General features: G+C 35.6%; 1 protein-coding gene across 11 annotated transcripts in view; it reads right to left on the bottom strand.

Moving 5' to 3' along the window:
• Positions 1-27713, bottom strand: part of ITSN1 (intersectin 1) — a 144614-nt gene that overhangs the window by 48540 nt on the left and 68361 nt on the right. For all 11 annotated transcript variants that reach the window (XM_072845885.1, XM_072845844.1, XM_072845911.1 and 8 more), the window contains 6 exons: positions 24887-24974; positions 24573-24712; positions 14216-14340; positions 8644-8873; positions 7137-7258; positions 156-400 (listed from right to left, as the gene is read on the bottom strand). In XM_072845885.1, coding sequence (XP_072701986.1) covers positions 156-400; positions 7137-7258; positions 8644-8873; positions 14216-14340; positions 24573-24712; positions 24887-24974 — 950 coding nt within the window. The remainder of the gene's footprint in view (positions 1-155; positions 401-7136; positions 7259-8643; positions 8874-14215; positions 14341-24572; positions 24713-24886; positions 24975-27713) is intronic.

Raw genomic sequence — 27713 nt, 5'->3', positions numbered from 1 at the left:
TGCAATTTTAACTATTTACTATGGAAAAAATATTTTACTTCAAACAAGCTATTCTTATTTTGCAGTCTTGATACTTTGTGTTAACTGCCACCACAGTCAAATCAATTAAAAAGGACTCCACCACATTTAAGGCAATAATCACTACCCAAACATACGTTGAACTGAAGTCTGCCCAGTTATTGGCATTTGTAGTACACTCTGTAGAAGCAGGAGCTCCTAGCGATGTAGTGGTTTCATGCACAGAAACTTTAGGTGCAGTAGCTGCCTCAACTGCTGGCTTTACAGAAGCTGGAACTTCATTTTCAGGTATTTTCTCTGCATAGTTCGCAGGGAACCATCCAGTTTTCCCCTTCAATTCTCCACCAAGCCACCCTGGCTCTCCAGTCTGGCTTTCATCCACCTGTAGACATATTAAGTTAGAAAGTTAAGAAACATAACATATGGAATTTTTACTTAAAACAATCCATCTCATCCACAGTAATTAACTTTCTCTAGTTACAGAGACATGACACCTTCATTACAAATACAAGTTCCACCTAGGCAGAATTTTGTTGTTGTTATTTAATTTACCTTTGGAGGAGTATCTTGACAGCTATTCCTTCTAGGGAGTATTAATAGATAAGGGAACATTCTGCAACGCAATACTGCTTTGCAATTCTTTTTTTTTTTTTTTTCCTTTTTTCCCCCCAAGCCAAAATCAAAAGGATTTCTTGGTGATGAGGTAAAAAGTTTTATTTCAGTCCTCATGCACAAGCTAAGCATGGGTTTTTAAACAGTTGCTTGAAAGTCTGTCATAGTGCAGCAGACTTGAGAGAAGTCAGTTCTAGAGAAATCCATTAAATATTGGTATTTCTGGTTTAACTAACACAAAATGCAGTTTTTAACAAGTTTTCCTAGATTTTCTCTTGCAGAAAATACAACAAAAAACACAGCATATTAAAAACAACACCCATTGAACAATTCAAAACAAATCCACAGATTTGCTAACATATTTATACAAAACAATTCCATGGTAAGTTTTCCTACATAAATTTGCAGGCCTCTGTTCTTTCCCCTCACTCTGATATCTTTGTCAAGCCATAAAGGGACGGATGAAACAGGGCTATTTTTTCAGCTGTATTAATTCCTACTTATTATTATAATCGTGTTAAGCTATGATTTTGCAAATTTCACACTTTCCTGTTAACTCTTCTTAAACATTTCACACATCTGTTCTCCAAGCTCTATGGACAGGCTACTGTCTTAGTCTGCTATTTCAACAGAAGTGATCAGTTTAAATTCTGTGAGCTGCACCTAACCACATTCAGCAAGAATCACAGAAGAAAAGTTAATTCACTATTGCTACCCGTGGGGAATTGATATGGTGGCTAAATACCTCAAAGGAAATGTCAGTTGCAGAAACTTTTTAGAAGAAAAAATTGTATTCGGTAATAATTTTGGTAAATTTGGTGTTCTAGCTATCTGATCTCTCTGACAGGTCAAAGGCATCTCAGTTTTTAAGCAAACCCTTACATATGAATAGGGTTTGCACTTTTGACATGTAAATAACACCTACTTTGTACAACAATCTGCTGTGCTAGCTGCAGATTTCCCAGCAATGGTCAAGTCAGCACTAAAACCAGGCCAGTAATGAAAAGTCAAATAACCAACCCTACACAGTGGCTGGCTTTTGGCAAGAATTTCTGTCATCTGTTTAGGCCAGCAGCAGTCAATATTTCAAAATACGTAAGAGTTTCAAACGACAGCATAACTCAAGAGTTGACTGTGGCAGATAACAGTACAGCAGAGATGCTTAAATTTGTACTTCTAAATCACCTGACACTATTTCCTAAAAATCCATTATCAATGTGAGTGATTTGTTGATAACAGAATGCTTTATGAGCTAAGGAATAAGAAATAGTATCCTTTTCAGTCAAAGGAGTTTTCAGTATATGACATTATACAAAAATAGCATATAGGAGTGTCTCAAGCTAGATGCTTCTACAGTTGGAAACACAGCTACGAATTCACTCTATCAAAACATACCCCGATCAACTGCTTGTTTGTAGAAAAAGAAAAAAATTAGTGGCAAAAAAAAAGGTGCAATGGTGCAAACTAGTCGCTCTAGACTAAAGGTGGAACCATTCTTTTGCCTAGAAGTTACTGAAACCAAAGCAGCAAAGCTTCTGCCTCTGATTGTCCCTGGACTACTCATTTGAGCTGCTGATAGATTGCTTTGCCATAGGCCAGTTGTTGACTCTTTGACTGCCTCCTATTGTAATTTGTATCCCACACCCCTCTTTTGGTGCAAAACAATCCATTATTTCTGCTTTTTGTTGGGTCCAGCTTCTGTCTCAGTCCCTATTAACTCAAAGGAAACCCAGAAATAAACGGACTACATGCTTGACCGGTTCAATGTGGTTTTACTGCAGTGCAGAGCAAAATTTCCACTGCAGCACTGAATAGGATTGTTAAAGCAGCAGTATGAGTGATGGAGGGTCACAGCAGAGAGTGAATCTTGGAAGAGACAGAGAAATGGATTATCAGCACCTGATGCCAAATTGAATAATCTAAACAGTAATAACAGTCACATAGTTTCTACTGTCATTCAGTTGGTCAGGTAGTAACTAGAACCACTAACATAAAAAAGAATCAGGACTGAAAAGCCAAAAACCTGTTATAGTGATGTTCTGAAAAGGTCATCTTTGAAATGAATCACAGTCATACAGAAACCACAGTGAATTTTCAGAAATAAATGTTTTGTACAAGCAGAGGGAAGAAAAAAAAAAAACAAAACCAAACTACCAAAGGGTTATAAAAACAACCTATTTAATGTCTCTTTAGAAGACAGTTTTAAGTTAAAATAATTCATAAAACAGCCTATTAGGATAGTGAAATTTATGCTTATTCAATCCAATTAAGTATTCTATGTATACTCATGAAAAGGCACTTTGAAGGATAATTTTAACTCTATAATTCATAAAAAATCTGGTTTCTCAGTTATTCATATAAAATATAATTTGCATTTGTTTTTTTAGTACAGTACTGCAACTTTAAATAAATTTCTGAGCCTTTTTAAAATTCATTTGTTCTAATTTCCTTATATTTTTACACCTACTATACCCAAGTCCCTACAACAAACTATCCCAGATTATTTTTTTCCAAAATCCAACTAGACTTTAAATGTACACTTGAATAGTGAATTATAGTGTGTGTGGTTTTATTTCTTATTTATTCAACAGTACTTTAGAGTCACGGTTTACAACTACCTAGTTCTAGCAACTGAACACAAGTGACAGGAGTAACAGCAACACAACTCTTAGCAGCAAAAGCACTAGGTCCAGTTCGTGTATCTCTCAACAGAAGGGCTGGCTTTGCAGTGGCCTACTCCACTTTGACCTGGCTCGTGTATCACCAGCAGTGCATGCACACAAAAAGAGAAGCCCTGTTTTACGGTAGATATTCACTCTCCATATGAAGTCAAACCCTAATACTCTCACAAAAAGTATTTAATCAAAGCTAAACAGAGTATCATCATCTGTTTTGTTCAATTATCCATCCATTAAATGACCATTTTAATTCTATTCCACTTGCAGGCTTTTGATCTAGATATTTTGAGACTACTGGAATTCCTGTTATAATGTTGAATATAAGCTCTGCAGGCCAGAGGCCATATGCTGATTACGCCTACACAGGATCTAACACAACGAGGCTGTCTATGTGTCTAATACAAAGAACATTCATTCTAACTCTCACAATCAATAACTAACAAAACTGATGAGAAACTACCAATTTGTTTTAGACTTTCCATGGAAGCTTCTTTATGAACTTCCTGTTTAACTTACATTCTGCTATCGGAGCCACTACAGTTCCGTAATTCAATAATTCACCTGTATTTCATTGAATTATGCTTCAGTTTATTTAAATAAGCTGTATTATATAAAGCATTATCAGCAACAACAGAATCCATTCATCCACTTCAAGCTGGAGCCTAACAGCAGCAAATGCCAGCAAGACTTGCTTTGTAAGAGAGCTATCCAAAGGAAAAGAATTCCATACGTTGTATACATATATTCATACACATAATAGAAACTTAACTTACTGAACAGAGCCCTGAAAGAGGCATGGCTTTCTTGGCTCAGAATATTTGTTCCCAGTCAAAAGCTTGATTAAATTATAGTTAGGATTATAAACCAATCTAGTTTACAGTGAAAGAAATCTAAAGTACATAGAAAGGTAAGAAGCAGAGAAAGCAGAAATCCAAGTTAAGAGAAAATATAAAAATCCTGTAATTAAAAAGCGGAAGAATTAAAAAAAAATACAGCCCACGCTCCACACATTCTCTAAACCATTACACAAGATACATCAGTGCTACAGATAACTAACATGTACTGAAAAGTCAGGCAGAAGAAAGCCCTCCTCAGATTTGCAAATACTTTTCCTTTCAGAATAAACCCTCATCCTTCTCCCTCATTTCCACCAAGACAGGTCTCAAGATTCATGCACAGCGTAAAAGTGCATTACACTGTTGTAAAAACTATTTACAAGCTATACATCTATTAAAGCCACAAGTCATTCTGACATAATGAATTCTGCAGTCCTATTTACATCCAGGATTTAGGCCTGGTTCCAATGTGCGCACTCAATGGATTTGGGCTTCAGCTGGATTCTTTGCTCATGGCAGTTACAGTTTGGGTGGTATGTTCTGTACAGCTATATGATTACAGGACATGATTGCACAAGCCTGCACACACAAAGCCATTTAAAAATGTTGAAATGGTGAAGTGCTAAATTTGCCTATGTTAGAACACAGTTATTCTAAGCAATACTTATTTTGTTGCACACGGTAAACTAACTGTATAGGTCAGCTTAACTACAGAGTTGCATTTATGTCATAAATTAGACACACTTTAACATGTAAGCTTGTAAATTATTATTTTCAAAAAAATGTAATCGACTCAAACCTTTTTGAACCACAGGACACGACAAACACTTAAGGACAGAGAAGAGTCTAGAAGTCCAAATGCCCATTATCAAAAGTAAGTTCTGGTCCATTGCACTTAAATTACTTTTGACAATGTGAGCTTGTTTATTAATTTTACCCTATGTGAATTAAAAAACAAGTAAACTACATGGTAACAAAATCTGTATTTATGAAAATGAATAAATCGCATAGACTTCCTAACAGTCATATAGCACACTTACCCATTCCCTTTTAACCTCCATCAGGAAAGCAATGATTTAAAGCAAGGCAGAATTATAACACATTTCACAAAAGTGTCTTACTTATATTAACTTTTCTAAGAGTAGCCCATTTTAAGCAATTACTGCAGAGCAGGAGGTAAATCCCATGAGTATCAGTCGTCAGGTTTAATTATTGTCAAAAGTAAGTTAAATAAAAAAAATTGAGAGTAGTTACTCTACTTTTGTAGAGTAAGTTAAAATAAAGTCCCAAAGTAACATATAGTAAGACTCAGATTACCTCAAAGTACGTCTCTGTTTAAAATGTGTGAAGTGCTCCTTAAGATCATACATTTTTGGCAAAAATATTTCCCTGCAAGTCTACCTAATAGTGACCACACTTCCTCAAGGAAAAAAGCAGTTTACTTATATGCCTAGAATACAATCTATTTCCCAAGAAAGCAAGACAACACAGAATTTTTCAACAGCCTAAGGAGACCTATGTGCCTGTACCCTGTCTCATTTAACAGCTGACTGACCAATACTATTTCTTGATACAGAATAACAGCACATTGCATTGTTATTAAGGCAAGCATTGGGCCTCTTCCTGAGTCATCAGTAGTGCTACTAATCCAGGATTCACCTTTTATTTTCCAAAATCAGATTCTAATGCCACAAACACTTCAGTGTGACATAGCTGAATCAATAAAAAAAAAAAAGGCTGAGAGATGAAGGCTCATCTCCCCAGAATACATGCTTTTTAAAAAATAGTTATCATTACAACTTATGAGAATCTACAAAGTGTATTTTTTCCAAAATCCATTCTTACTAGACTGTGCCAAAACGCAATAGCTCTTAAAATCGATTTTGTTGGCTAGAACGCTATAATGAGTATACTTTCCCATAGTGAACAAGGTATCATTTAAGAGTTACACTAGGAATTTTCATTATGAATAGACATATGCATGTTAAGATCATACTGGCAATTTATTAATATGAATATACACATTTAATAACTGCAGTCATTAACAACACAACTATAATTTTAGCAATAATTACAGACAAAAGCAATACCATATCCCCGTACCTCATCATTTACTTAAAAAAAGGAAAGGAAATTATTCTGTATCAACACACCTGCAACCAAAGTTTTAGGTTTTGAGGTTTCCATTTTTTAGAAATGACATTTTATCTACTGTATATCCTCTTTAAAATAAATGTAAAAGTATCTCACAAAAGAGTTAAGTAGATAAAAAGAAAAAAAAAAGATCAAATTATCATACAAACAATTCCAGGTTACAATTATACTAGATCATTATGTCAAAAATTGTCACCAAGAGAGGTGTATAAAAAATTTCCAGTGTTACTGAAGAAGTATCACCACCATACAGAACCTATGTTAATGTTTATGTGATCATGACAGAAGTGTAGCCATCTTGTAGTTTAGCGTAATTGTTTCACACAGTATTACACTGGACATCACATTCTCTTAATAAAGGCAATTTTCCAAATAAAAAATTCTACACTGCTCTTGTACTATTCTTATAAAAAGGTAAATTTCCTACTAGAAACATACTTTATTTATCAAAGCCAGTTTTTGATTCCACATATAATAGCCACTCTCTCAACAGAAAATAACAGTAACTTTATTCCCTAGATACCTTGGAGGACAAGAAACCTCTCACTGAGATAACTTCTGTATAGGAACCTTTTCAAACACTTTGACAGACACACACAGCTCAGCATACTAAAACTGATATGATCTACTCGTAAATTATGTTTAAACTTTACACTTACAATGAACTGTAAGAGGCTATCCACTATTATAATAGGGTTACTATGTCATACCATATAATTTCGGTATTCACTGAAATATTTTTCTCAAGTCTGTAAAAAATCTTGCCATATATAATTTCAATCACACAAGTACAAAAACTTAAGTAATTTTTTCAAGTAATATCACAATCCCTTCTTACCATGACTATGTCGCCAGGCTGAATAGTGATTTCATCGTGGCTTCTTGATTCAAAAGGATACAGTGCTCTATAATACACTATTTTTACATCCTCCTGAGCAGAAATGGTTAGAGGAGCTTTTTCTGAGCAAAGGAAAAAAACCACACAGATACAAAGGGGGGGGAAATCAAAACACATTATTTTAAAATATTTGAAAAATGAGGTGAAAATGGAGACAAAAATTAACAAACCTTACATTGTCTGTAGGAAGTATATTATCTCCCTTTTATAGAAGGGGAAATACGCAAATAAATTAATTAAAATACAATTTTCTTACTATTTTCTCTTCTAGACATCAGGTAAAGTATTACTATATTTTAACTTTTATAATATATACAACTATTTTCATAGAAAGAATCATGTACTTATGATGCAACATATATGACTTCTCAAATGCTTCAGTGATTTTGTAGGTTAAATCTTATCAGACATAGGTTCAATTCAAACAGTCATGTTCTTGCATATATCAATGGTATCCTGAATACTTTTAGAGCCTGCTTGTGTAGCAGCTTCACTTGCAGCCTGGCTATACTTCCAAGCAAGATGTTTCAAAATGTCCTGATACATACAGATTGGATGAAAAGACGTCACTTACAGATAGTGTTTTAAAAAAATTACATGCTAAAGATGCATTATTAGAAAGAGAAGAATACAGAAAAACCCCAAAGATATAAGCTAAACTGCTCTTGTATAATGGACTTTCTATTTTGCCTCTTTGGTCATAAAAGCGCCCTCTGCTACTCTGCACAAAAAAAACCTAGCAAGAGGACGTATTAGATTAAGTCACTCCTAGATTTGGGCTAAAAGACAGAAGGTGATACCGCCTTTATGCAATCCTTTGATCAAACATTTAAACAAATATTACATTCGCAATCAGTTCTCTTGTGTATGTATCAAAGCCACTTAAGAGGGAACCATGATTCCCAATACGGGCAAAAATCAGGCTATAATGCAGAGAAAAAGCTCTCAGCTGAAAGTGATTGTGTGCATAGCAGAAAAAAAGGGATTAAATCTTAGACTTCAGGTCATTTGTTCAGTAAACAACATGAATGGAGAAGGGGGAAGAGGAAAAAGGATAACTAAATGACATATTGCTACTACTCTAAAAAATCCCAAGGCATATGTTCCACACCAAAATAAGAATTGTAAAGAAAAGTGCAGAAGTAATTTTTGACATCTTGCATCACAATCTTACAACAACTTACAGCTAAGATTCTCTCTTCAGTTGGCACTGTGAGTCTCATCAACTGTGCTTTACACTCGCTAAACACCATACTTTTAGGAAGAATAGTGAAGCCTAAAAGAACAACTTTTTGGAGTCTAGAGCTCAATCTATACATGATTTACTTTAATAAGACTAGCAATCCAATCTTGAAACATAATATTCTTCTGTATTAAATGGAAAGACAAAACAGGAAATAATGTTCAAGAAGCACGTGCAACAGCATTTCTTGATTTTCTCCTCTACCTGCATTTGACCAAGGAGCCTGGACAGCTGGCTTGATTGGCTCTTGATGTGGTTGGAAAAGTTTACTCAATTTCTCTTGCATTTCCTGTTTCCCCTTATCCTCACTTTCCTTTTTCTTGGTCATTTCTTCCCTTTTTTGCTTTTCATCTTCCTGAACTTTTTTTGGCCACTGAAGTTCTTCTTCTGGTTGCACTCGATCGAGCCGCTGTTTATCCCGTTCCTGGATTCGCCTGTTGGACAATTAAGGTGTTTTTTTAAGCCAGTCAAACAAAAGACCATAAAAGTTAGTTGTCCTTGTGTGTGATCTATAGTATAAAGTGTACTTTTTATGGCTTTTGCATACCCTGTAAGAGCTGTTAATTTTATTTTGGTGAGTTATCAACCACTCCACAGCATCTTCTTACACAATGACTCCTAGAGGGCAAAGGAAAAATATTCAGAAAGATTTCCTATGACTCCATATGTATTCATAAAGAAAGAGCTGTGACTCTCAGACAAGCGAGAGAACACTATTTCATGTAACCTACTACTAAGCACAGGCCTCCATTACCTTGAGTTGCTTTGTCTTTGCATTTAAAAAACTACCTTTAATATAATTTTTTATTTTAACTCACATATCAATTCTGTACCTTCACAATACGATTCCACAGAACTCTAAAAGAGCAGCCTGAGCATACAGAAATGATAAACTAGTTATGTTTCGGAGCTGAATGCAAGATGGAAAAAAACATTCAACACTATTTTTTCTTGTCAGAGTTCTTTAGAGATTTGTAAATGCTAAACTTCGCCTTCTTTATGGAGGCTGTGATCTCTTCTCCTCTACAATGACATGAAAATAAATATAATTACCTGTGTTTTTCTAACTGTTGTATGAAACTTTACACAGGTATCTTAGAACAGTCTCTTACTCAGCTCGCAATGCTCTGAAAATTATAAGTTTGATAGCATTCAGCATCTTATACTTTCAGTCCCACCTCTTCAATTCAACAACATCTGAGTCTCAACTTGGGGATTCAACAATATTTGTGTATTCTCTTTTCATAGTTACATAAACCCTATGCAGTTGTTTTAAGTGATGAACCATATGGAGAAAGAAGGAAGAAAGAGAAAAAAAAAAATCTCCCTTGGCTGAAGAAACAAAACTCCTCGGCATCCAAAAGCCCAGACATAAGCCCTTCAGTTCCATGTAACTGTAAGGCTGCTTTTCAAAATATCTTCCCAAGCAGTCTAATTCAAGCAATCTAGGTATCCCATTATATCAGCATTGCAAGTTACCATTTTCATTGCCCCACAATTCTTTTTATTTAATCTAGGCCTGTAGATACCAGCTACAGTTATCACCAGACATTTTCAATAATGAATTCTTACCATAAAGTTTTCCCTGAAACCCAACAAGCAGCAAATTATACACTTCAATGTTTATCTGCTCAGCACTGACTTCAGCTTTAAAATGTGGAAAGAAGTCAGGAATCAAATTGGTTCTGCTTATTTTTTCAAAGCCACAAACATCCCTAGGTAAGACTCAAAATAGCCAAATCAGAAAAAAAAAAAAAGCAGTAATCAGAAAATATGGCAGTCCTGATCCTCCTGTTGAGGGGCAAAGTGTAAAAATATCTGCAAGCTTTGTACAGCACTCTTGCAGAACTATTCAGAAAATTTCACATTCCCAGCCACGAAAGCTAACAAGTCCTTCCCCCTCGACAGAGGACAACAGAAGAAAAGAATAAATATTCTCTGCTATAAACAATTTGTACCAGTAAAGATAACTCTAAAGGGCTATAACGGATGCACAGGGCACTTTATTTTGTTCCAGGACCTATTCCACTTTGATACTTTCTTCATACTTACAAAACTAGTGACAAACGCATGACAACAAGCTGGTCATTACAGACTTGGCCTACTATATAGAGTACATTTTGTCCAAGGGCAAAATGAATTCCTGGCCAAAAACTGTGTGGAAAAAAAAATTTAATTCCTTAAGGGGAAAAATCCACTTTCCAAACAGTAGGTTGGCACCAGAGAGCAAGAATCTCATCTCTATCAATGTAAGTTTTGAGTTGACAAGAATATTTTCTGAGATGTCAAGGTACCCAGTATCTGTTTAAGATGGCAGCTACTAACTTTCAAGCTCAAAAAAATCTTTGGTTCTCAATGAAATTGTCAATACGATTTCAATATTCCACATCAGTATACCATGAGTAGAGGTTAAGACACCAGTGTGAAGGATATCACTTTCTCCTCTGTGAAATACTGCTACACTTTTCTGCCTTCAATGTATCTAACAAGTTAGATAACAAGTTAACAAGTTAATAACAAGTTAGATAACATCTAACAAGTTAATAAATTCACTGTTCTGATAACTTCCTATTTTAATTGCTGAATTTGTCCTTCGTATCATAGAATACCAGGTTGGAAGGGACCGCAAGGATCATCTGGTCCCATGTTTCTTGGCAAAAGCATGGTCTAGACAAGATGGCCCAGCACCATGTCCAGCTGAATCTTTAAAGTCTCCAATGTTGGGGATTCCACCACTTCCCTGGGTAGATTATTCCAATGGCTGATTGTTCTAATTGTGAAAAATTTTCCTCCTGTGTCCAATCAGAATCTCCCCAGGAGTAACTTGTACCCATTACCCCTCATCTTTTCCATGTGACTCCTTGTAAAAAGGGAGTTTCCATCTTCTTTGTAGCCACCCTTTAAATACTGGAACATGGTAATAAGGTCTCCCCTAAGCCTTCTTTTCTCAAGGCTGAACAAACCCAGTTCTCTCATCCTTTCCTCATATGGCAGGCCTCCCAGTCCTTTGATCACCTTTGTGGCCCTTCTCTGTACCCTCTCCAGCCTGTCCACATCTTTTTTGTATAGCGGGGACCAAAACCGAACACAGTATTCCAGGTGTGGCCTGACAAGCGCTGAGTAGAGTGGGATAATGACTTCTTTATCTCTCCTGGTGAGGCTCCTGTTGATGCAACCCAGCATCCTGTTGGCTTTCTTTGCCATAGCAGCACACTGTTCACCTATATTGAGCTTGTTGTCCACTAGGACCCCAGGTCCCTTTCCACAGAGCTGCTTCCTAGCCGGACAGATCCCAGCCTGTGCTGCACTCCTGGATTACGTTTTCCCAGGTACAAGACCTTTCATTTGTCTTTGTTGAACTTCATAAGGTTCTTGTTAGCCCACTCTTCCAGCCTACCCAGGTCTTCCTGCAGGGTGGCTCTCCCTTCCGAAGTGTCCACTTCCCCACTCAGTTTGCTATCATCGGCAAACTTCATCAGGGTACACTTGATCCCATCATCCACATCACTTATGCAGATATTAAACAGTATGTTCATTTGCAAAGTATTCAGAGCCAATGACTCAGCAGTTTTGTTGCAACACTGAAGCTGCACCACCTACACATACAGAGCTCAATTTTCTTTTGACTTGAGCGGTGTCTTACCTGGTGAGTTTAGTCAGATGGGCTTTAGAAGGGAAACTGAGTTTTTAATTATGTTTCTAGCAGAGTGATTAAGTCTTCCCATACTTATAAACCAAGTTTGCTCTAACTGCTGGAGCGAGAAGAGCAGACGAAAATTTATCTTGGGGGGGTGTGGCATATGTGTGATTTCTTTTTTCCTTCCATAGAAGCTGCAGAATTTTCTTCTTTGACTGTTATGGAAGCTAATATCATGAGTTGAAAACAAGGAAGGGAATAAGAAGAGACAGAAGCTAAAGAAACACAAGCATAGGTGTGAGCTCCACAGCTTGGGGATAGGAATAGAAAACTTGACATTCTGCTCTTTTCCTTACTTCAAGACTCTTGATGTGCTAATTATTGTGGAATATGACCTCTAATCTGGGATATACCTATACTTGCTTTTACTCTTTTAATTTCCTTTTTTCTCTCACCAACTGCATTATACCACTCAGGCAGTTCTTAACCCAAACACCAAGAGTAAGCTCTATTCATTGTACTCAAATGTGGGGTTTTTTCCCCCCTCTGTACTGTATATTACTCCCACAATCATACAAGTCTGCATGGAATTAGCCTTAAGATAATTAAGACTAATTAGCCATAAGAGGTCTTCAAAAAGACCTCTACCATCCCCAATATGTATGTCTGTATCTTTGTTCACTCAATTAAGTTATGCGCACAATTCAGTGCATAATTACCAACAAAGAATTGTTAAGATGATTCTCAGTATAAAGTGATTGTGGTTATTCATTAAGCCAAAGGCTAAAGTGCACATAATTATGATCTCAAGATTATTCTTTCTTTCTTTCTTTGCTTTCACTAGAACTATTAAAAGGCAGCATACTTCCATAATCATTATGGGCAGTATCCAGGTTATGAGTATTAATCATTTACCTATTCATTTTGGTGTCTGTTGGAAATCAGTAAGACTGGCAGACTGCTTATTATCAGGTATACCAATTAGGATCATTTAGAAGCTTGAATATTTGGACAGCATGAAGTTTTACATTACCAATAACGTCTGAATGCTCAGCTAGCATGAAAAGTCAGACAAAGTTTTCCATGGCCGAAGTTTTTCCTTTTTAAAATTTCCTTTATTCTGGAAAGGAGTGGAGTATTTTATTTAATATTCTGAAATAGATTATTTGTAGTGTTCCTATACTCCCAGTACCTCAGCAGCCTTCTTGTTTTCAAGGAAAGTTCCAACATAATTACCATATTTAGTGTAGTTATTTCTTTGTGACAGAAAGCTGTTTTCTTAGAAAGTTTGCTATTTCTGAAGTTGATCTTTAAGATTTTTAAAGGCATAGGTTTTATGCAAATGATTTAAGAATTATCTAAACTTAATTGCTTTCTATGCATAAAATTTCTGTTTGAAGATACGGTTTTCACTGAGACCTTGTTTTGGTTTTGCCTGAAATGTAAAAATTCACTTGACTCACCAAATAGTAACACAGGCTATCACTTTGCTATAGGTCACAGTTCTTCTAATGCTATAACCAATAATTTAAGGCCCCTGGTTCCCAGGCCTTCGTTTTCATCTCTTGACCAACATCTGTCTACATTAAGAGTATAAAAACTCCACATAATTGCTAAAAATTAAATCAAACAGCTACTGATAAATGATGTCAGAATAGAATTGGTTGCTAGTCTATATGCCATTCATTTTACACAAATATATTATAAATAGATGTAGAAAAACAAAGTGTGTAGCAGAAAAACATTAGCTCTGTATTTGATGTTAGTATAAAAGACAGAGCCATTTAGTTACACTGTTCAAGAACGTCTCTAGGTGTAGAAGTACACTACACATTTAAGTAACACTGCTGAAATCTGTATGTATCACTGAGAGTTAAGAGTCACAGACAGATGTAGAAGTTCATCTCCACAGCACACTTCTCATTCAAAGATAAACCAAGAGATTCCCCTAGTTTTAAGGGGCATCATCTGCACTGAAATGAAACTTGGTCTAGGTCTTGGGTATTCTTGCCGTTTAATGATATATTATTTGAGATCAGATTATGCTCCTGGAAATGTAAATTTTATTTTACTTGTTTGCAAAATGCTTTGCACTCCAACATCTCTACAGAAAGGGCTTAAACTACAGCAGTTTGTTACCTTTGAGCTTCTTTTTGCTTTTCCAGTTCTACTGTCTTCCTTTCTTGTTCCTTCTGTTTCAGCTTTTCAGCTTCCAAGTTCTTTTGCTTCTGTAGTTGCTGTTTGTTATGTATTTCTCTCAGCTCCTAGAGAAAAAAGTAAAATATGTGTAAACATATACTATGTGAATCATAACTAATGGCCCCATATATTTCATTGTTAAGTAACAAAACTTGCAAATGGTTGGATATCTCTGTTCAAACTTACAGTATTGCCAAATGCATTGGCAGACGTTTAAGGTAGATTTCAGAGGTCTATAAGCCACTTACTGTTTTCCTATTTTTATCCATATAACCTGAGATGTTAAAGGGTTAAGAAACAAGAAAGCCTTTTTTAAATGCGACTCTAAAAAGTTGACAAAAATTTGACAAAGCTTAATCTGAAAAGTCACTTATGTTTTATTTTGTTTGCTGGTTTGTTGAATCAATTTATTAAATTCCATACAAAAAATCTGACTTCTGAGCTGCTCATAATAGAAACTGTTTCAGTTAATTGGTTTTATTTTGAAATTAATGGTGATTTACTAAAGAATCTTCAGGATTGTTTTATACCCAGGAGATTGAATTCCTTAAGCAATGTCTCTGGGATGAATCATGGCACAGCGAGTATTCATCCATATACAAGTCAGTTTTCCTCTAATTCACGGGAAAGACATTGCCTGAAACATTTAGAATATAAATAATAATAAAAACATCATCTTTTCCTCAAGATTTGTTTTCTGCAATAACACCTATTAACACAAATACAAATTTTATCCTGAATCTCTTTGCATAACCTAGAATTTTGCATCTGAACTCCTCAGTATTACAAGGAAACAAAGGGTAACTTTACCTATGACAACTGAAATTTTCACTGAAAATAGTTCACTTCAAAAAATTGTTATGTTTTAACAAAAATACAAAATACAAAAAAAGACAAAAATATGCAGAAAATGTTCGTAGCAGGAAATTGTTTCTAAATATCTATATTAATAATGTCTACTTTTATTGAAATATGTTACGACTTACATCATGCAGGTTTGTTTAGTTCTTGTCTCTTAAAAGCTTTACCTTAATTCATTCAGGGATTGAAACAGTTAATCTTGAAAGTATTAGGATAGTTTTTCAGAAATTCACAATCTACAAATTAGCCAGATGAAGACTTCAGCGCATTCCTCATGCACTGACAGAAATGTAGAAAATTGCATAACAGTAAATAAAAACTCCAAACCTAAATATCAAGTGATTCAAAGGGCCAAAATGAGAAAAGTTTCAGTAAGTTAATTTCACAACATTATTAGTAAGTTCTTAGCTATAGTTTCATAAAAGTTGAAAGTTAATACTTGTTTATTTACAGACTGTACTTGCACTGTGTCTAAAAATTTTAGTTAGTGAAAGTAATACATGCATTAGTGCTGAAAGACTGCACACTGTGCAACATCAAATTTTAAGATGTCAAAATAACTACATTACAAAGAAGAGTAGCACATGACCTTTGCAAGGTATTAAAAACACTTCTGATATATGGATGAAAGTTTAAAAAAAAGTTAAGATGAACCTCGCATCCCACCTCTCAGTCTCATTTCATTAATGATCCTCAATTTTAAATTCAATGAAAACTGAATTCACCATCATTAAAGAGATAATCAGTTCTTATACAGGTTTTAATCAAAACTCTGCTAAGGCCATGAAACTCACTGAAATAGAGATAATCTGGGCAATACCATATTTTATGATCATCATTATTTTCCATAGCCACATTAAAGCTTAGTAGTTAGTCAGGCTCTAGCATGGATATTACAGAATGTAAAATAAACTACTCCTGCAAAATCACCAGAATTATTCAGGCAGGATATTGCCTCTGGGAAAATTTTTAAACCCTGAATGCCCATGGTTATAAACATTCATGCATAACCTTATTCTGGACTAAGGAAAAGGGCTACAAAAAAGGAAATACAATAGCAATATTGAACATAATGGGGGTTTAGTAGTTGGCCCATAAAGAACAAGGAGAAAATAAAGGGATCAGGAGATTGCAGTGAACACACAGTTGGTCAACTGCACCTGGAACTAGGGGTGGCCTCTGACCAGACTATAAATTTCTGAAGTGCTAACTAGAGTGAACAGTCGTTTTCAATAACTGTATGTTGTTACACTTGTAATATACTGAGGTACAAAGGATTTGACCCTTGTTTCAAATTAACTTCTCTGGGGGAATCACAGTCCCCCACCTTCTCTACATGACCACCTGAACCCTTATTTGTATCAAAAAATATGTACGAGTGCAAAGGACAAATATACAATCATAAGAACATTAGCAGTAGAGTGATTTACAAGCATTCATCTGAAAGGACATAGATTAGAAAGTGGCACAGTTGAAAGCAGTTTTCCACCTATCCAACAGTATTAGGAATTTTTGTAGACTGCAGAAATCCATAAAACTAAGTATCTACAAAGCTCTTGAAGCTCAAAATACTACTTCTGTGAAGTACCAAATATCTTGACTAGTATTCATCATTTTTAACAAGCTGTTTCTCTTTTCTGGGTAAAGAGACTGCTAGCCAAAGCACAGGTTTCTGACTCCTACGTTTAGTTCAGCTTTATCACAGGCTTCTGTTCAGAAATCTTTTGTTCTGCTTACTCTAGCCTTCCTTCACATTCATGTCCCCTCCTGTCACTTAACTTTGTATGCAAAGAAGCTCAAGATTCTGAGTCCTGGCCAATGAGAACTCCTCTTGCTATTGAACAGAGAAATCTGGGATAGTCACACATTTGTAATAAGGCAACACTGAAGATAACCTGTTGTTACTTGCAAAATGTTAAGTTATTCAGACAACAGTGCTTTCCGGGTTTGTTTCTTCTTCCCCTTTGCATCTTTATCCCAAACTCTGGTGTTTGAGCAGTTAAATAGAAATAATCACTAGGCAAAGAAAGAGGAACTAAAATTCTTGAAGAGTATGAAGGTGCCCTGGTTTCAGCTGGGATAGAGTTAATTTTCTTCCTAGTAGCTGGTATAGTGCTGTGTTTTGGATTTAGGATGAGAATAATGTTGATAAAACACTGATGTTTTAGTTGTTGCTAAGCAGTGCTTATACTAGGTCAAGGACTTTTCAGCTCCCCATGCTCTGCCAGGTGCACAAGAAGCTGGAGGGGGCACAGCCAGGACAGCTGACCCAAACTGGCCAAAGGGCTATTCCATACCATACGAAGTCATGCTCAGTATAGAAACTGGGGGGAGTTGGCTGGGGGGCAGCGATCGCTGTTCAGGGACAGGCTGGGCATCTGTCAGTTGGTGGTGAGCAATTGCATTGTGCATCACTGGTTTTCTACATTCTTTTATCATTATTATTTTCTCTTCCTCTGCGGTCCTATTAAACTGTCTTTATCTCAACCTACGGGTTTTACTCTTCCCCCCGCCCCCCACGATTCTCTCCCTCATCCCACCGGGGGCAGGGAGAGGGTGAGAGAGTGGCTGCGTGGTGCTTAGTTGCCGACTTGGGTTACACCACAAGAAAATGCTATCACAGCTAAACAAAAAACCCCAATAAATCTCAAAAGCTTTAAGTGAGACAATCCCGATGCAAGTATCTGAGCTTAGTTTACTTTTTAACAAGAAATTTGTAAACTAGAAAGAATTATTCAGTTCATCTATCTACACAGAATCAGGAGGAATCTACCTCGTAATTCAGAATATTGGTATTTTCCCCCCTTCAGAAGAACTTCCTGAACTCACAAATACATAAAAACAAGTTACAACTTGCAAGACATCTGTGCACCAAACATTATTTACTTCCACTAGATGTCCAACTACAAGGCTAGCACAAACTTAGTTTTAATTATAGTTTAGACATATATGTTTCTCTCACCACTAAACGTATGATGTATGCCACTCTTACTGCCAAATAGAAAACTTCCAAATAGGAAGCTGTAGCTATGAGCCTTGCCTCCATGTCCGTCTGGAGCAAGTAGTTTCTCATACTGAGTACATATAATAGAATCATTAACTGCTGCATCACAGCAGTTAAGTGCTGCTGCCAACTCTGGTCCAAATAATTTGTTTTGTTTGCTTATTTTGTCATTTTATCTATATGCTCAGCTAAGTTAGGATTTCAAGGGACATTTTAATAATTATTTAAGTTTTCCATAGGCATTTTAACACATTATTCCCTCCCACCTAAGCCGATGTGCTAGTTCAGTATTTTGTGAAGAGCTTTTTCTGTGACATACCTGTAACAGTTAACAAAATCTAACCTAGCTTATACTCCTAGCACTGGATAGAATATTTTTGGAGACTAAAAAATGCAATATATGTCTTTCTTTGCATTAGCTAGGAGGAAATAAAGATTTGATCAGTATCTCATGCAACAGATAGATGCTCTGTTGCTTTGCCAAGTACCAGTGGGAGGATGGGGGAGAAAGAATGAGCATCTCCCACAGTGTTACAGGACACCAGTTGAACAAAATTATAGTAACACTTCAACAGTCAACAGAATGAAACATTTGCCAGCTGAATATTCAGCACAGTCCTACACTCATCTTTTACAGACATAAGCAACTTAAAAGCTGTACATTTACAAATCGTATATTGTAACTCCAAAGACATAACAATGCTTTGCTTGTTTCTGGTGTGCAGGACAAAGCATGTCTTACCTTAAAAGCAGAGATAAATTGTTACCTTTCCACTTAATTCACAAACAGACTAACAAGTATAATTTTGAGATGTTACAATAGCCACATTTAGGCACCCACATAATATTGAATATGAATTAAAATATGAGTTTCATACAGCAGAGTAATATTCACTATATACAGACAAGTCATATTGCTATGAAAACCTTAACGTTAGAAATGTAGTTGTTTAAGCCAAATTTTGCCTTTCGACAGAAAGACAATAGAACTTAGGATACTTCAGGGATTACAACACAAGATTTCCATCAAATCTTCTCCCCTTGTGACAAACCAGAGCATTTGATCCCAGAGGAAAGAACCCTACAGTTCTGTGCTCACTGAGGCTTTCCCACAGCAATTCTCTTCTACCCCATTCCCCAGCTCCCAAAGCACCTGCTTTGTCCTTGACAGAGACAGTTCCTCCTTTCACCCCATATTATAGCTATGGGGGATTTAATAAGGGAATGTATTGCCATCTCTCTCATACCTGGAATCACAAATTACAGTGCTGTGCAGGAATACTTAACATAAAAGTGTTTTCTTTTTAAAAATTCTGAACATCATGACCAAAACAGGCAATTAACTTAAAATCTTGAAGTTTCAGATAAGCAAAAGACAAAAACAACTAACTAGTACCTTGCCCGGGTTGCAATTCAAGGCACACTCCTCATCTAGGCAGTAAGGATTAGATAAAGAATCAAATTATAAACTCTTCTCTTTGGTTATGTTTTAGTGCTAGCACCTCTTATTAAATACTAACTTAGTTAAACACTGCACACTCATCTGTTTATGGTAAAGTGAAGCACATAACTGGAGGAGGTTCATCACTCAGATTGAGATAGTTGTGTACTGCCTGAGTATGGCATGGAGACCTTTAGAAAGGAGTCTAAGTAGTTGACGCAGCCCAGGAGAACTGCCAGGCACTGCAGCATTGCATCTTCCATTGCCACTGACTGGAAGAAAGAAATGCTCAAATGTAAACAGGCATTCATATGCAAGACTTGTCCAGTGCACACTGACTAGACAGGGACTGACAACAACTGGAACATGACACAAAATGTAAAACATTTTTAAGAACTTGATTCTACTTGTTCACCACTTTTTCCAGGCACTGAGAATAGCTTCTCAGCAAGACTAACATATTTCAGAAACACGAATTTAGTTGTCTTCTCCTGTGCAATAACACAGATAAGCTCTAAATACTTGATTCTTCTATGCTATACGAAATTATTATTTGGTCTTTGGAGACAAGAACTGTATTAAGAATTATTTTAATTGCTTTATTTGCAGTGTGTAATGACTGACCTTTGTAAAATTTACATGTAAATTCACACTGAATGTAAAAAGAATTTGTAAAGGTAAAGTATAGTAGGACTATACATATACAAACAGGAAATCTAATAACCTTCTATTGTACAGAAGTGTTTTATAAAGTAAAGAAAATAAACAAGTGGCTAGTTACATTTTACTAATAACTGTATCAATTTTAATGATTAGATTTCTAGGCTAAGATTTTTAAAGAGTAATGGAAGTTAGATTTCTTCAACCATAATTCAGGACACGGAAAAGTGGCCCAACTTTCAGCCTTGTTACAAACTCAGTCACATACTCTATAGCCAAATACAGCACAATCCACAAGACTATCATCTTCTCCGATAAAATGCCTCAAATCTGGTTTAAAAGGATAACTGATCAGCTGCAGGCTAAGGTACCTATTTCTCTGCCAAACAAGTAGTAAGTTTCCTGAAACCATGTGGTTCTACCTAAAGATATTCAATAAAGATACTTGAAACTACCTGTTTTGAAATATTAATAACATTTTATACTCCAGAAAGTTTTTGAAAAGGAATCAAATTCTATGAACATTTCCAACTCTTGAGATGTTAACTTGAAACAAAAGTAACCAAAGTACTTGAGCTCCAAAGGACTAATCAGAAGAAATTTAAATCAGTTGTTTTGGAGCAATGACAAAAGATCCAGTGGAAAAATATGTTTCATTTATCTTCCTAGTCACTCATATATGCTATTAAGACATGAAGCAAAGATGAGGTAATTTAACATTTGTTTTAAGTATTCACTTATTGCAGAACATAAAAACTATAATATGGAGGCAAAATGCAGTGCAATCCACTGTATACTACTATGATGTTAACAAGTTGACCCATAACCTAAAATATATTGGAACATTAGGTAAACATTATGGTCTCATCAATGAAAAGGCACACTAGATACTAGTTAAATAGTTCATTTTATCTTGTACTATTGTGGCATATTTCTGTATTCCCTATCAGTAGATCAAGTGTAGCCTATTTCAAAAGAATGAATCAGAAATGGAGTTTTGCAAAATTTAAGGATGCTGTCAACTTCACTGTCTCTTAAGCATTTCATCAAAACTACTTCGGCATATAGGTTGTACTCAGAGAGCAGTAGCTTACATATTTACCATTTTGGTTCTGTTTTCTATTAAATTAAGCATTTTGACTAAGTAAAGACATGTATTACTCCCTCTCCCTGTAGGAAATGAGTGCAAAATGCTGTAACATGGTATATACCTAAAGGAGTATTTAGATATGCTTTTTTTTCCTGGGAGTTCACAAACAGTACCACATCATTCTGCTTCTCATCCAGAAGCTAGTTGTGTTATAGACATGGGCAAACGCCAGTGCCTCTCACCACGTGTCAGAGAACAAAAGCTGCACAAGACAGTGTCAATTATGGTGCTGCCATCCTAACAGCCACCCCATCAAATGTGCATGTCTCGGTTAGTATACTGAAGCACAAAGTAAGAGCAGATCATCATAAAAGAAGTCTATCAGTTTTAACCTACATGATAATTGAGAAACAGCCTTTATTAAAAATTGAGGTTTTAATTTATTTAATAAAAATACATTTTAAAAAATAAACATTTCTGTATTTCCTATCTTTACATATTTTCCCTTAGTTTACAAGATAATAAGCCTTTATTATACTTAGAGCTCAGATCTGGTGGAATTTTTGATACGTTATTTGAAAAGGTTTTACATTTAAATGTGAGCTTTATACAGCTGACTGATAATTATACAAATTGCAAGGTATTGTAGCACACCAAATGAGCCTGCTGTATTTATGCAGCCAGTTACTAATAAGTAAACAAAAAGTTCTTCTGTTAACTGGGGAAGCTATTAATTTGGCAATTATTTATAAGCCATTTTCTACCTATTTCAAATGTAACAACCATCTTTCCAGTGGCAGCTCCTAAAAGTTGTCACAGATTTTTGATAGTTTAGGTAAAAGTATCTGAGAATTATGCAAGTTCCTAGACTACTTTGTTTTGAGCAATATTATTACCTAAGAGATCAGTGTGTTCTGCCTTGGTTTAAGAACAGAACTTCCACTTCATACAAACCCTAATAAAACTATGAGTCTCACAAAGCTTTCACTAGCTTTGTGCATAAAGTCTCATACGCAAGGCATTATGAGAGCTCTCTCCACAAGAACAATAGCCATTAAATCACTGCTGCACACACAGCATCTTCTAAGAGGTTTCTCTGGCAGTGGGAGTAATACAACCATTCCAAGCTGAGTCCACAAAAAGGTAGATTTTTTTGTAGATATTTAAATCTAGTAATAAAATCATCCAGGCCCCCAAAAATACATCTTGCACATCTAGTGAAACTAGAAAAGGGAGAAGATACAACTCTCTGAATGAAACTCACACATCTCAGTTTCAATAGTACAACTGCCCCACTGCCTTGTCTTCGCCTCTTAAACTCATCTCTTCCAAGCAAGCAAAGCAAGCTGCAGCAAGGCAAAAATACCAACATACAGCATCAAAAAGTCATCTTCCTATTAAGCACTGCTTCTACACATTATGAAATGAAATATAAAATATCCTCAAGCCAGAGGAAGCTTGCCAAAGTCTTCCCAAAGAACCGTCTACATAATGGATTTTCAGCATCTAAAGTGATAAATCTAAATACTAAGATTTGAACACAGAAATCAATTTTCCCATTAAACTGCAAAATAGTTTACAATTAGACAAGGCATACTTGGATAGATGGCAGACATTCTGATAAATCAGTGTCTTTGTTTAATGTGCATTTTCAATTTTTAATTATCATTAGCTTGTTATTTGTTAAGTCGAGCCCTTCAGTATTTAAAATATTGAATTTTGTGTGTTTGGGGTTTGTTGGGTTTTTTTTGCTACTGTCACAGTACTAAGATTATTCACCCCCTTGCCCATTTATAAGCTGTTTAGGTCATTTATGATCAAACCAAATGCTGACACTAATTTTAGAATTAATAGGGTGGTGAGGCACTGGAACAGGTTGCCCAGAGAAGCTGTGGATGCCCCATCCCTGGAAGTGTTCAAGGCCAGGTTGGATGGGGCTTTGAGCAACCTGATCTAGTGGAAGGTCTCCCTGACCACAGCAGAGGGGGTGGAACTAGATGATTTTTAAGGTCCCTTCCAACTCAAACCATTCTATGTTTCTATGAACCTTTGGTCATATTTATCTGCAAAACACTTCAAAAGGACTCCGTTTAAAAGGAAAAAAAAAAATCACCCAAAAAGCATGATGTGTTAAGATGTGTCCAAAAAGCATATATATAAAACCAAAATGTAAGTGAGGTAAACCATTCTGTTTTCTTTTAAAATAAATTGCAAATATTTTGTTTGTCTTGTGTCTCTTACAACTCTGCAGAGATTCTCCCCTTTCTACTTCCCTGCCTAAGATCTTGAGTCATCTTTGAATTGGCATTGAAACAGGTAGTGGTATGGTCTACAGCTTTTAATTTTTCCTAGAATTATTAACAACTTTAAACCAAGCTACTTGTAGCTTAACTTCAAACATGCCTTGCATCCTAAAGCATATGATGTAGTCATAGTTGATCTAATTTCAAAACAACTATAGAAACATTAATGTATCTATCATAGCGCTTTTCCTTCTAAATACTTGTAGCACAATTATATATTATATCTTGTATATTATTATATCTCGCAGGAAATTGTGTATTTTTCTAGTCAGCTTTCAGGAGAAACCATCAGTTGAATTAGCAGATAAAGTACTTTAACATTAGAATATTTTATTAAAAAATGAATGCTATTAAAAGTTTATAACTAAAACTGATTTATAACTTCTCTCTGAACACTTCCTCTATTGACTTTTGCAATTTCTGTAATTTTCTTGTGCAGAAATAAACAAAAATCACACAGTTTTAACAAAAGACTGATCAATAAAGCATGAAACCACAAACAACAGACAACTACATTCAGGAACAAGTATGAGCTTACGAACAGCAGATTAAAAAAATCTGTGTGTCAGTAGAAAATCAAGTCTCTTTATGAAAGATTTCAATTTGAAGTACTGATTCCAGCAGATTTGCTGACCTACTACAGTCTTGCACTTCTTTGATGCAAAAGGGCAGAAACAGGTAATTTCATATTTGCAATCAGGCATCTGGAATCAGAACTCAAATTTATTCTTAAATAGATTCTGCAGATTAAGTTGATTCAAACTCTGAGTTTGGATGCTAACTAGTATTTTCTTTTAAAAAAAAAAAAAAAGATTTGAGAATGTTCCCAAAACTGATACTCTAAATCAATCATTCTAGTTCAATATTTTTTTCCATAATCAATTTAGAAAATAATTAACTGAACATTTAGAAGAAAGGGTTAAAAAGTCTAGGATTACCTTCAGTTGATTATTGAAAATATCAATTTCCTGAAGTTTAGATCTGGTTTCTTTTTCTACTTCATCTAGCTGGTCTCGAAGCTGTTGACGTGCTAGTTCCTTGGCTTCTAAGGCTCTTTTGATAGTAAGAAGAGAATCTCCTGGTTTTAAACATATTTTCAAATAAGTCTTTTCTTACATGGAGAATTTTAGGTCATAGAAAGCAACATTTTTCAACATGCATCTTGCAACACAAAAAAAGAAATTACAGAGTACACTGTGCAATGCAGCATCTTGTCCTGTACAAACTTGGACACGTACAAAAATACACTTACTGTGCAAACTGTTCTGTTGAACTTGCTTTAGCTGGTCATTAAGCAATTGCTTTTCTGGAATCAACCTTCCAAGCATCTGCTGAGATTCCTGAATAGAGGACAACGAGGAGAGAGAAAACAAGAAGAGAAACAGACAAAAAGGTGAGTGAAGGATGACCTTAGCCGTAAGACCTCTAATTTTCATTTCTTCTGAAATGACTCTACTTTTTCTCTCACTGAACTATGTATTATTGCTATTATCCAACCACTATCTGTGTGGTACTACCACTTAGACATAGTTCTCTGCCAATACAAAAAAGTGAGCATATCAAATTTAAGCATATTACTTGAGAATTGATTCTCATTGACTAGGTAACTTGGCTTGGAATTACTTAAAATCCAGGGCAAAGAGATAAGGATAGATTTCAGGAAATGTCAAAACAAGCAATTACTAACCGTTTAATTCTCATTTTAATAAATGAATATTAACTTTGATCAGGAATAGAAAGACAAATATTTACCATTTATTTAAAGAAGAAAAAATAAAGGCTTTCACTTTAAAGGAATATATTATGGCCAAACACTATGCAACACAAGCTCTGTTAGATGTGAATACTTTGGTCCTAGATCTCTCAATTTAGCACTCTTGAAAGAGGATTATGATCTCTCTCAATTTCAACACACATTCATAAGACTGTACACTAATATATTACAGGAGATCCCGCAGATGAGAAATTCCTCCTTTGGTGGATCATATATATATATGAAAATATATATAATCCTTGCTCTTTCTGGAGGATGAAGAGCTACTTCATACACCTTTCAGAAGCCTTGACCTCCAACTTCAATTTGTCAAAATATATCATAGAAGCACGATGTGAAACAGCTTATTTTATAAAAGCTGCCTGAGTGTCAACATCCCATCTTTCAGGCAAACTAAGTAATTTATTTCAGCAGTTGTCTTGAATTGCAGGCTTTTGAGGAATCAACCACCTGACAATTTCAATTTGTCATGAAGGATTGCAAATGACATAATATGATCCTAAGAATAAATGTCACCTAATTGCTTAATACCAGAGTGAGTTCCATGAAAAGTTTTTAGTTTTTGTTACAAGAACAGAAGGTTGACCATACTGCCATGACTTCGTAGCTGTCACACTTTACTCATGACAGTCTTTGATTGGGCCTCTGCAGTGTACAGCTCAGATCTTACAATTATGCAATGACTGCAGACTACTGTAATCTCTTCATGTTCCAAAAAATGTACTTAAGATAGCACAGCAGAGTCAAGGACTTTATAAAATCACAAAGTATCAAAATTAAGGTAAACTATGCATTTGACTATTGGGAGTTACATGTGTCTGTCATTGTTCAGCTGCATTCCCTATAGCATCAGCAGATCTTTTTCAGCCCTTCAAGGATATCATGAAGGCCAGATACTCCTGTCATAGGACTATTATTCCCTACCTAGAACCAAATGAGAAACAGCAATAAATAATGCAGTATTTTCCAAATCATCTGCCTGAGGGGGCCTGCCTCCTTCCCAACAACCACCATTACCATGTTCTTAAACTAGATGCAAAACACTGTCCTTTATGTTCACACTTTGCCTTCCACCACACCCTCCCATGCAAATACCTGCATGCCCCATGCCATAGTCTGGGATGAAAGTTTAAACAGTATTATTAAATTACTATAGTACACAGGCATCGTGGAAATGACGTTTTCAAGTAGTATAATCCAAGAAAGTTGGCATCTAGTAGACTAAATGTATTGATGGATAAACAAGAGAAAGAGGAAAGGAAATCACCTTTCAAGACACAAGGATATCAAAATTGTATCACTCCAATTCAAGAACCACTTAGATAAGCCAAATAGCAGAATGGATGTAAAAATGAAACAGCATTTACAGAAAAATTATCATTCTTCAAGCACAAAAAGTAACACAGGACAATATTTCAGGGTGGAATGTAATCCTAACCTTAGTTGTTTATTTTTAAAGGCCAGAATACTTTTAAACTCCAGACTACTCAATCTTAATATACAGAATAGTTTGGAGAGTATTTAAGGACAGAGAATGCCAAGGGATGATGAGGGTCAAGTTCTGTTTCCTGAAATCAGACAACCATGTAATAAGCATCTATTCCAAGAGCATCCACAATATGCTTTTCCACATCCTTTAGCTGTACTGCAGAAACAGATGAAATAAATTAATGGCATCACTAACACTGAAGTTTCATGCAACAAGAAATTTCCAAGAATTGAAAAATGTCCCATAGAGCAGTAGAAGGCAAACAAAGCAATCAAAACCCAGTTCCTATCAATCTAATGAGGGAAAGTTCCCTTCTAATCCTACACCCTGAACAAGAGGGTGTATGAGAAACTGAGATACCACCATACATCTTAAGTCTCTGCCACATACCCTGCTTCCAGTGCTTCAGATGAAAGCCAAATTACTTGAGAGCCAAAGTGTTCATCAAGGAGGCAAATAATCCCTGCAGGTAACTAGCAGAAGCCCTGCAGACAGTATAAACATGATTCCAACACATACAGTTAAGGTGTTTGGAAGACGGCATCCTTCCGAACATCCCTGGAAATACCACGCTACCAGATACCACAAATTCATATAACTAGCACAAATTTTCATCACCCAGGATTGTTATACAAGATCTTCCACAAGTTTAATCAAACTCTATCTTGAAACTGATGAATAGGTTGAAGAATAATTACTCCTTTGAATTAACCCATCTTTCCATAGCAAGTGTCAGATATATTAAACTAAAATATTTCCAAGGGAAGATATATCATCCTACAAAGATAACTGACAATATTGACTTTTTAATCTATT

Source organism: Ciconia boyciana, chromosome 1 (genome assembly GCF_034638445.1).
Source record: "Ciconia boyciana chromosome 1, ASM3463844v1, whole genome shotgun sequence".
NCBI classification, from domain to species: Eukaryota; Metazoa; Chordata; class Aves; order Ciconiiformes; family Ciconiidae; genus Ciconia; species Ciconia boyciana.
Note: the sequence above shows the minus strand (reverse complement) of the source record. Positions and strands in the feature narration are given on the sequence as shown.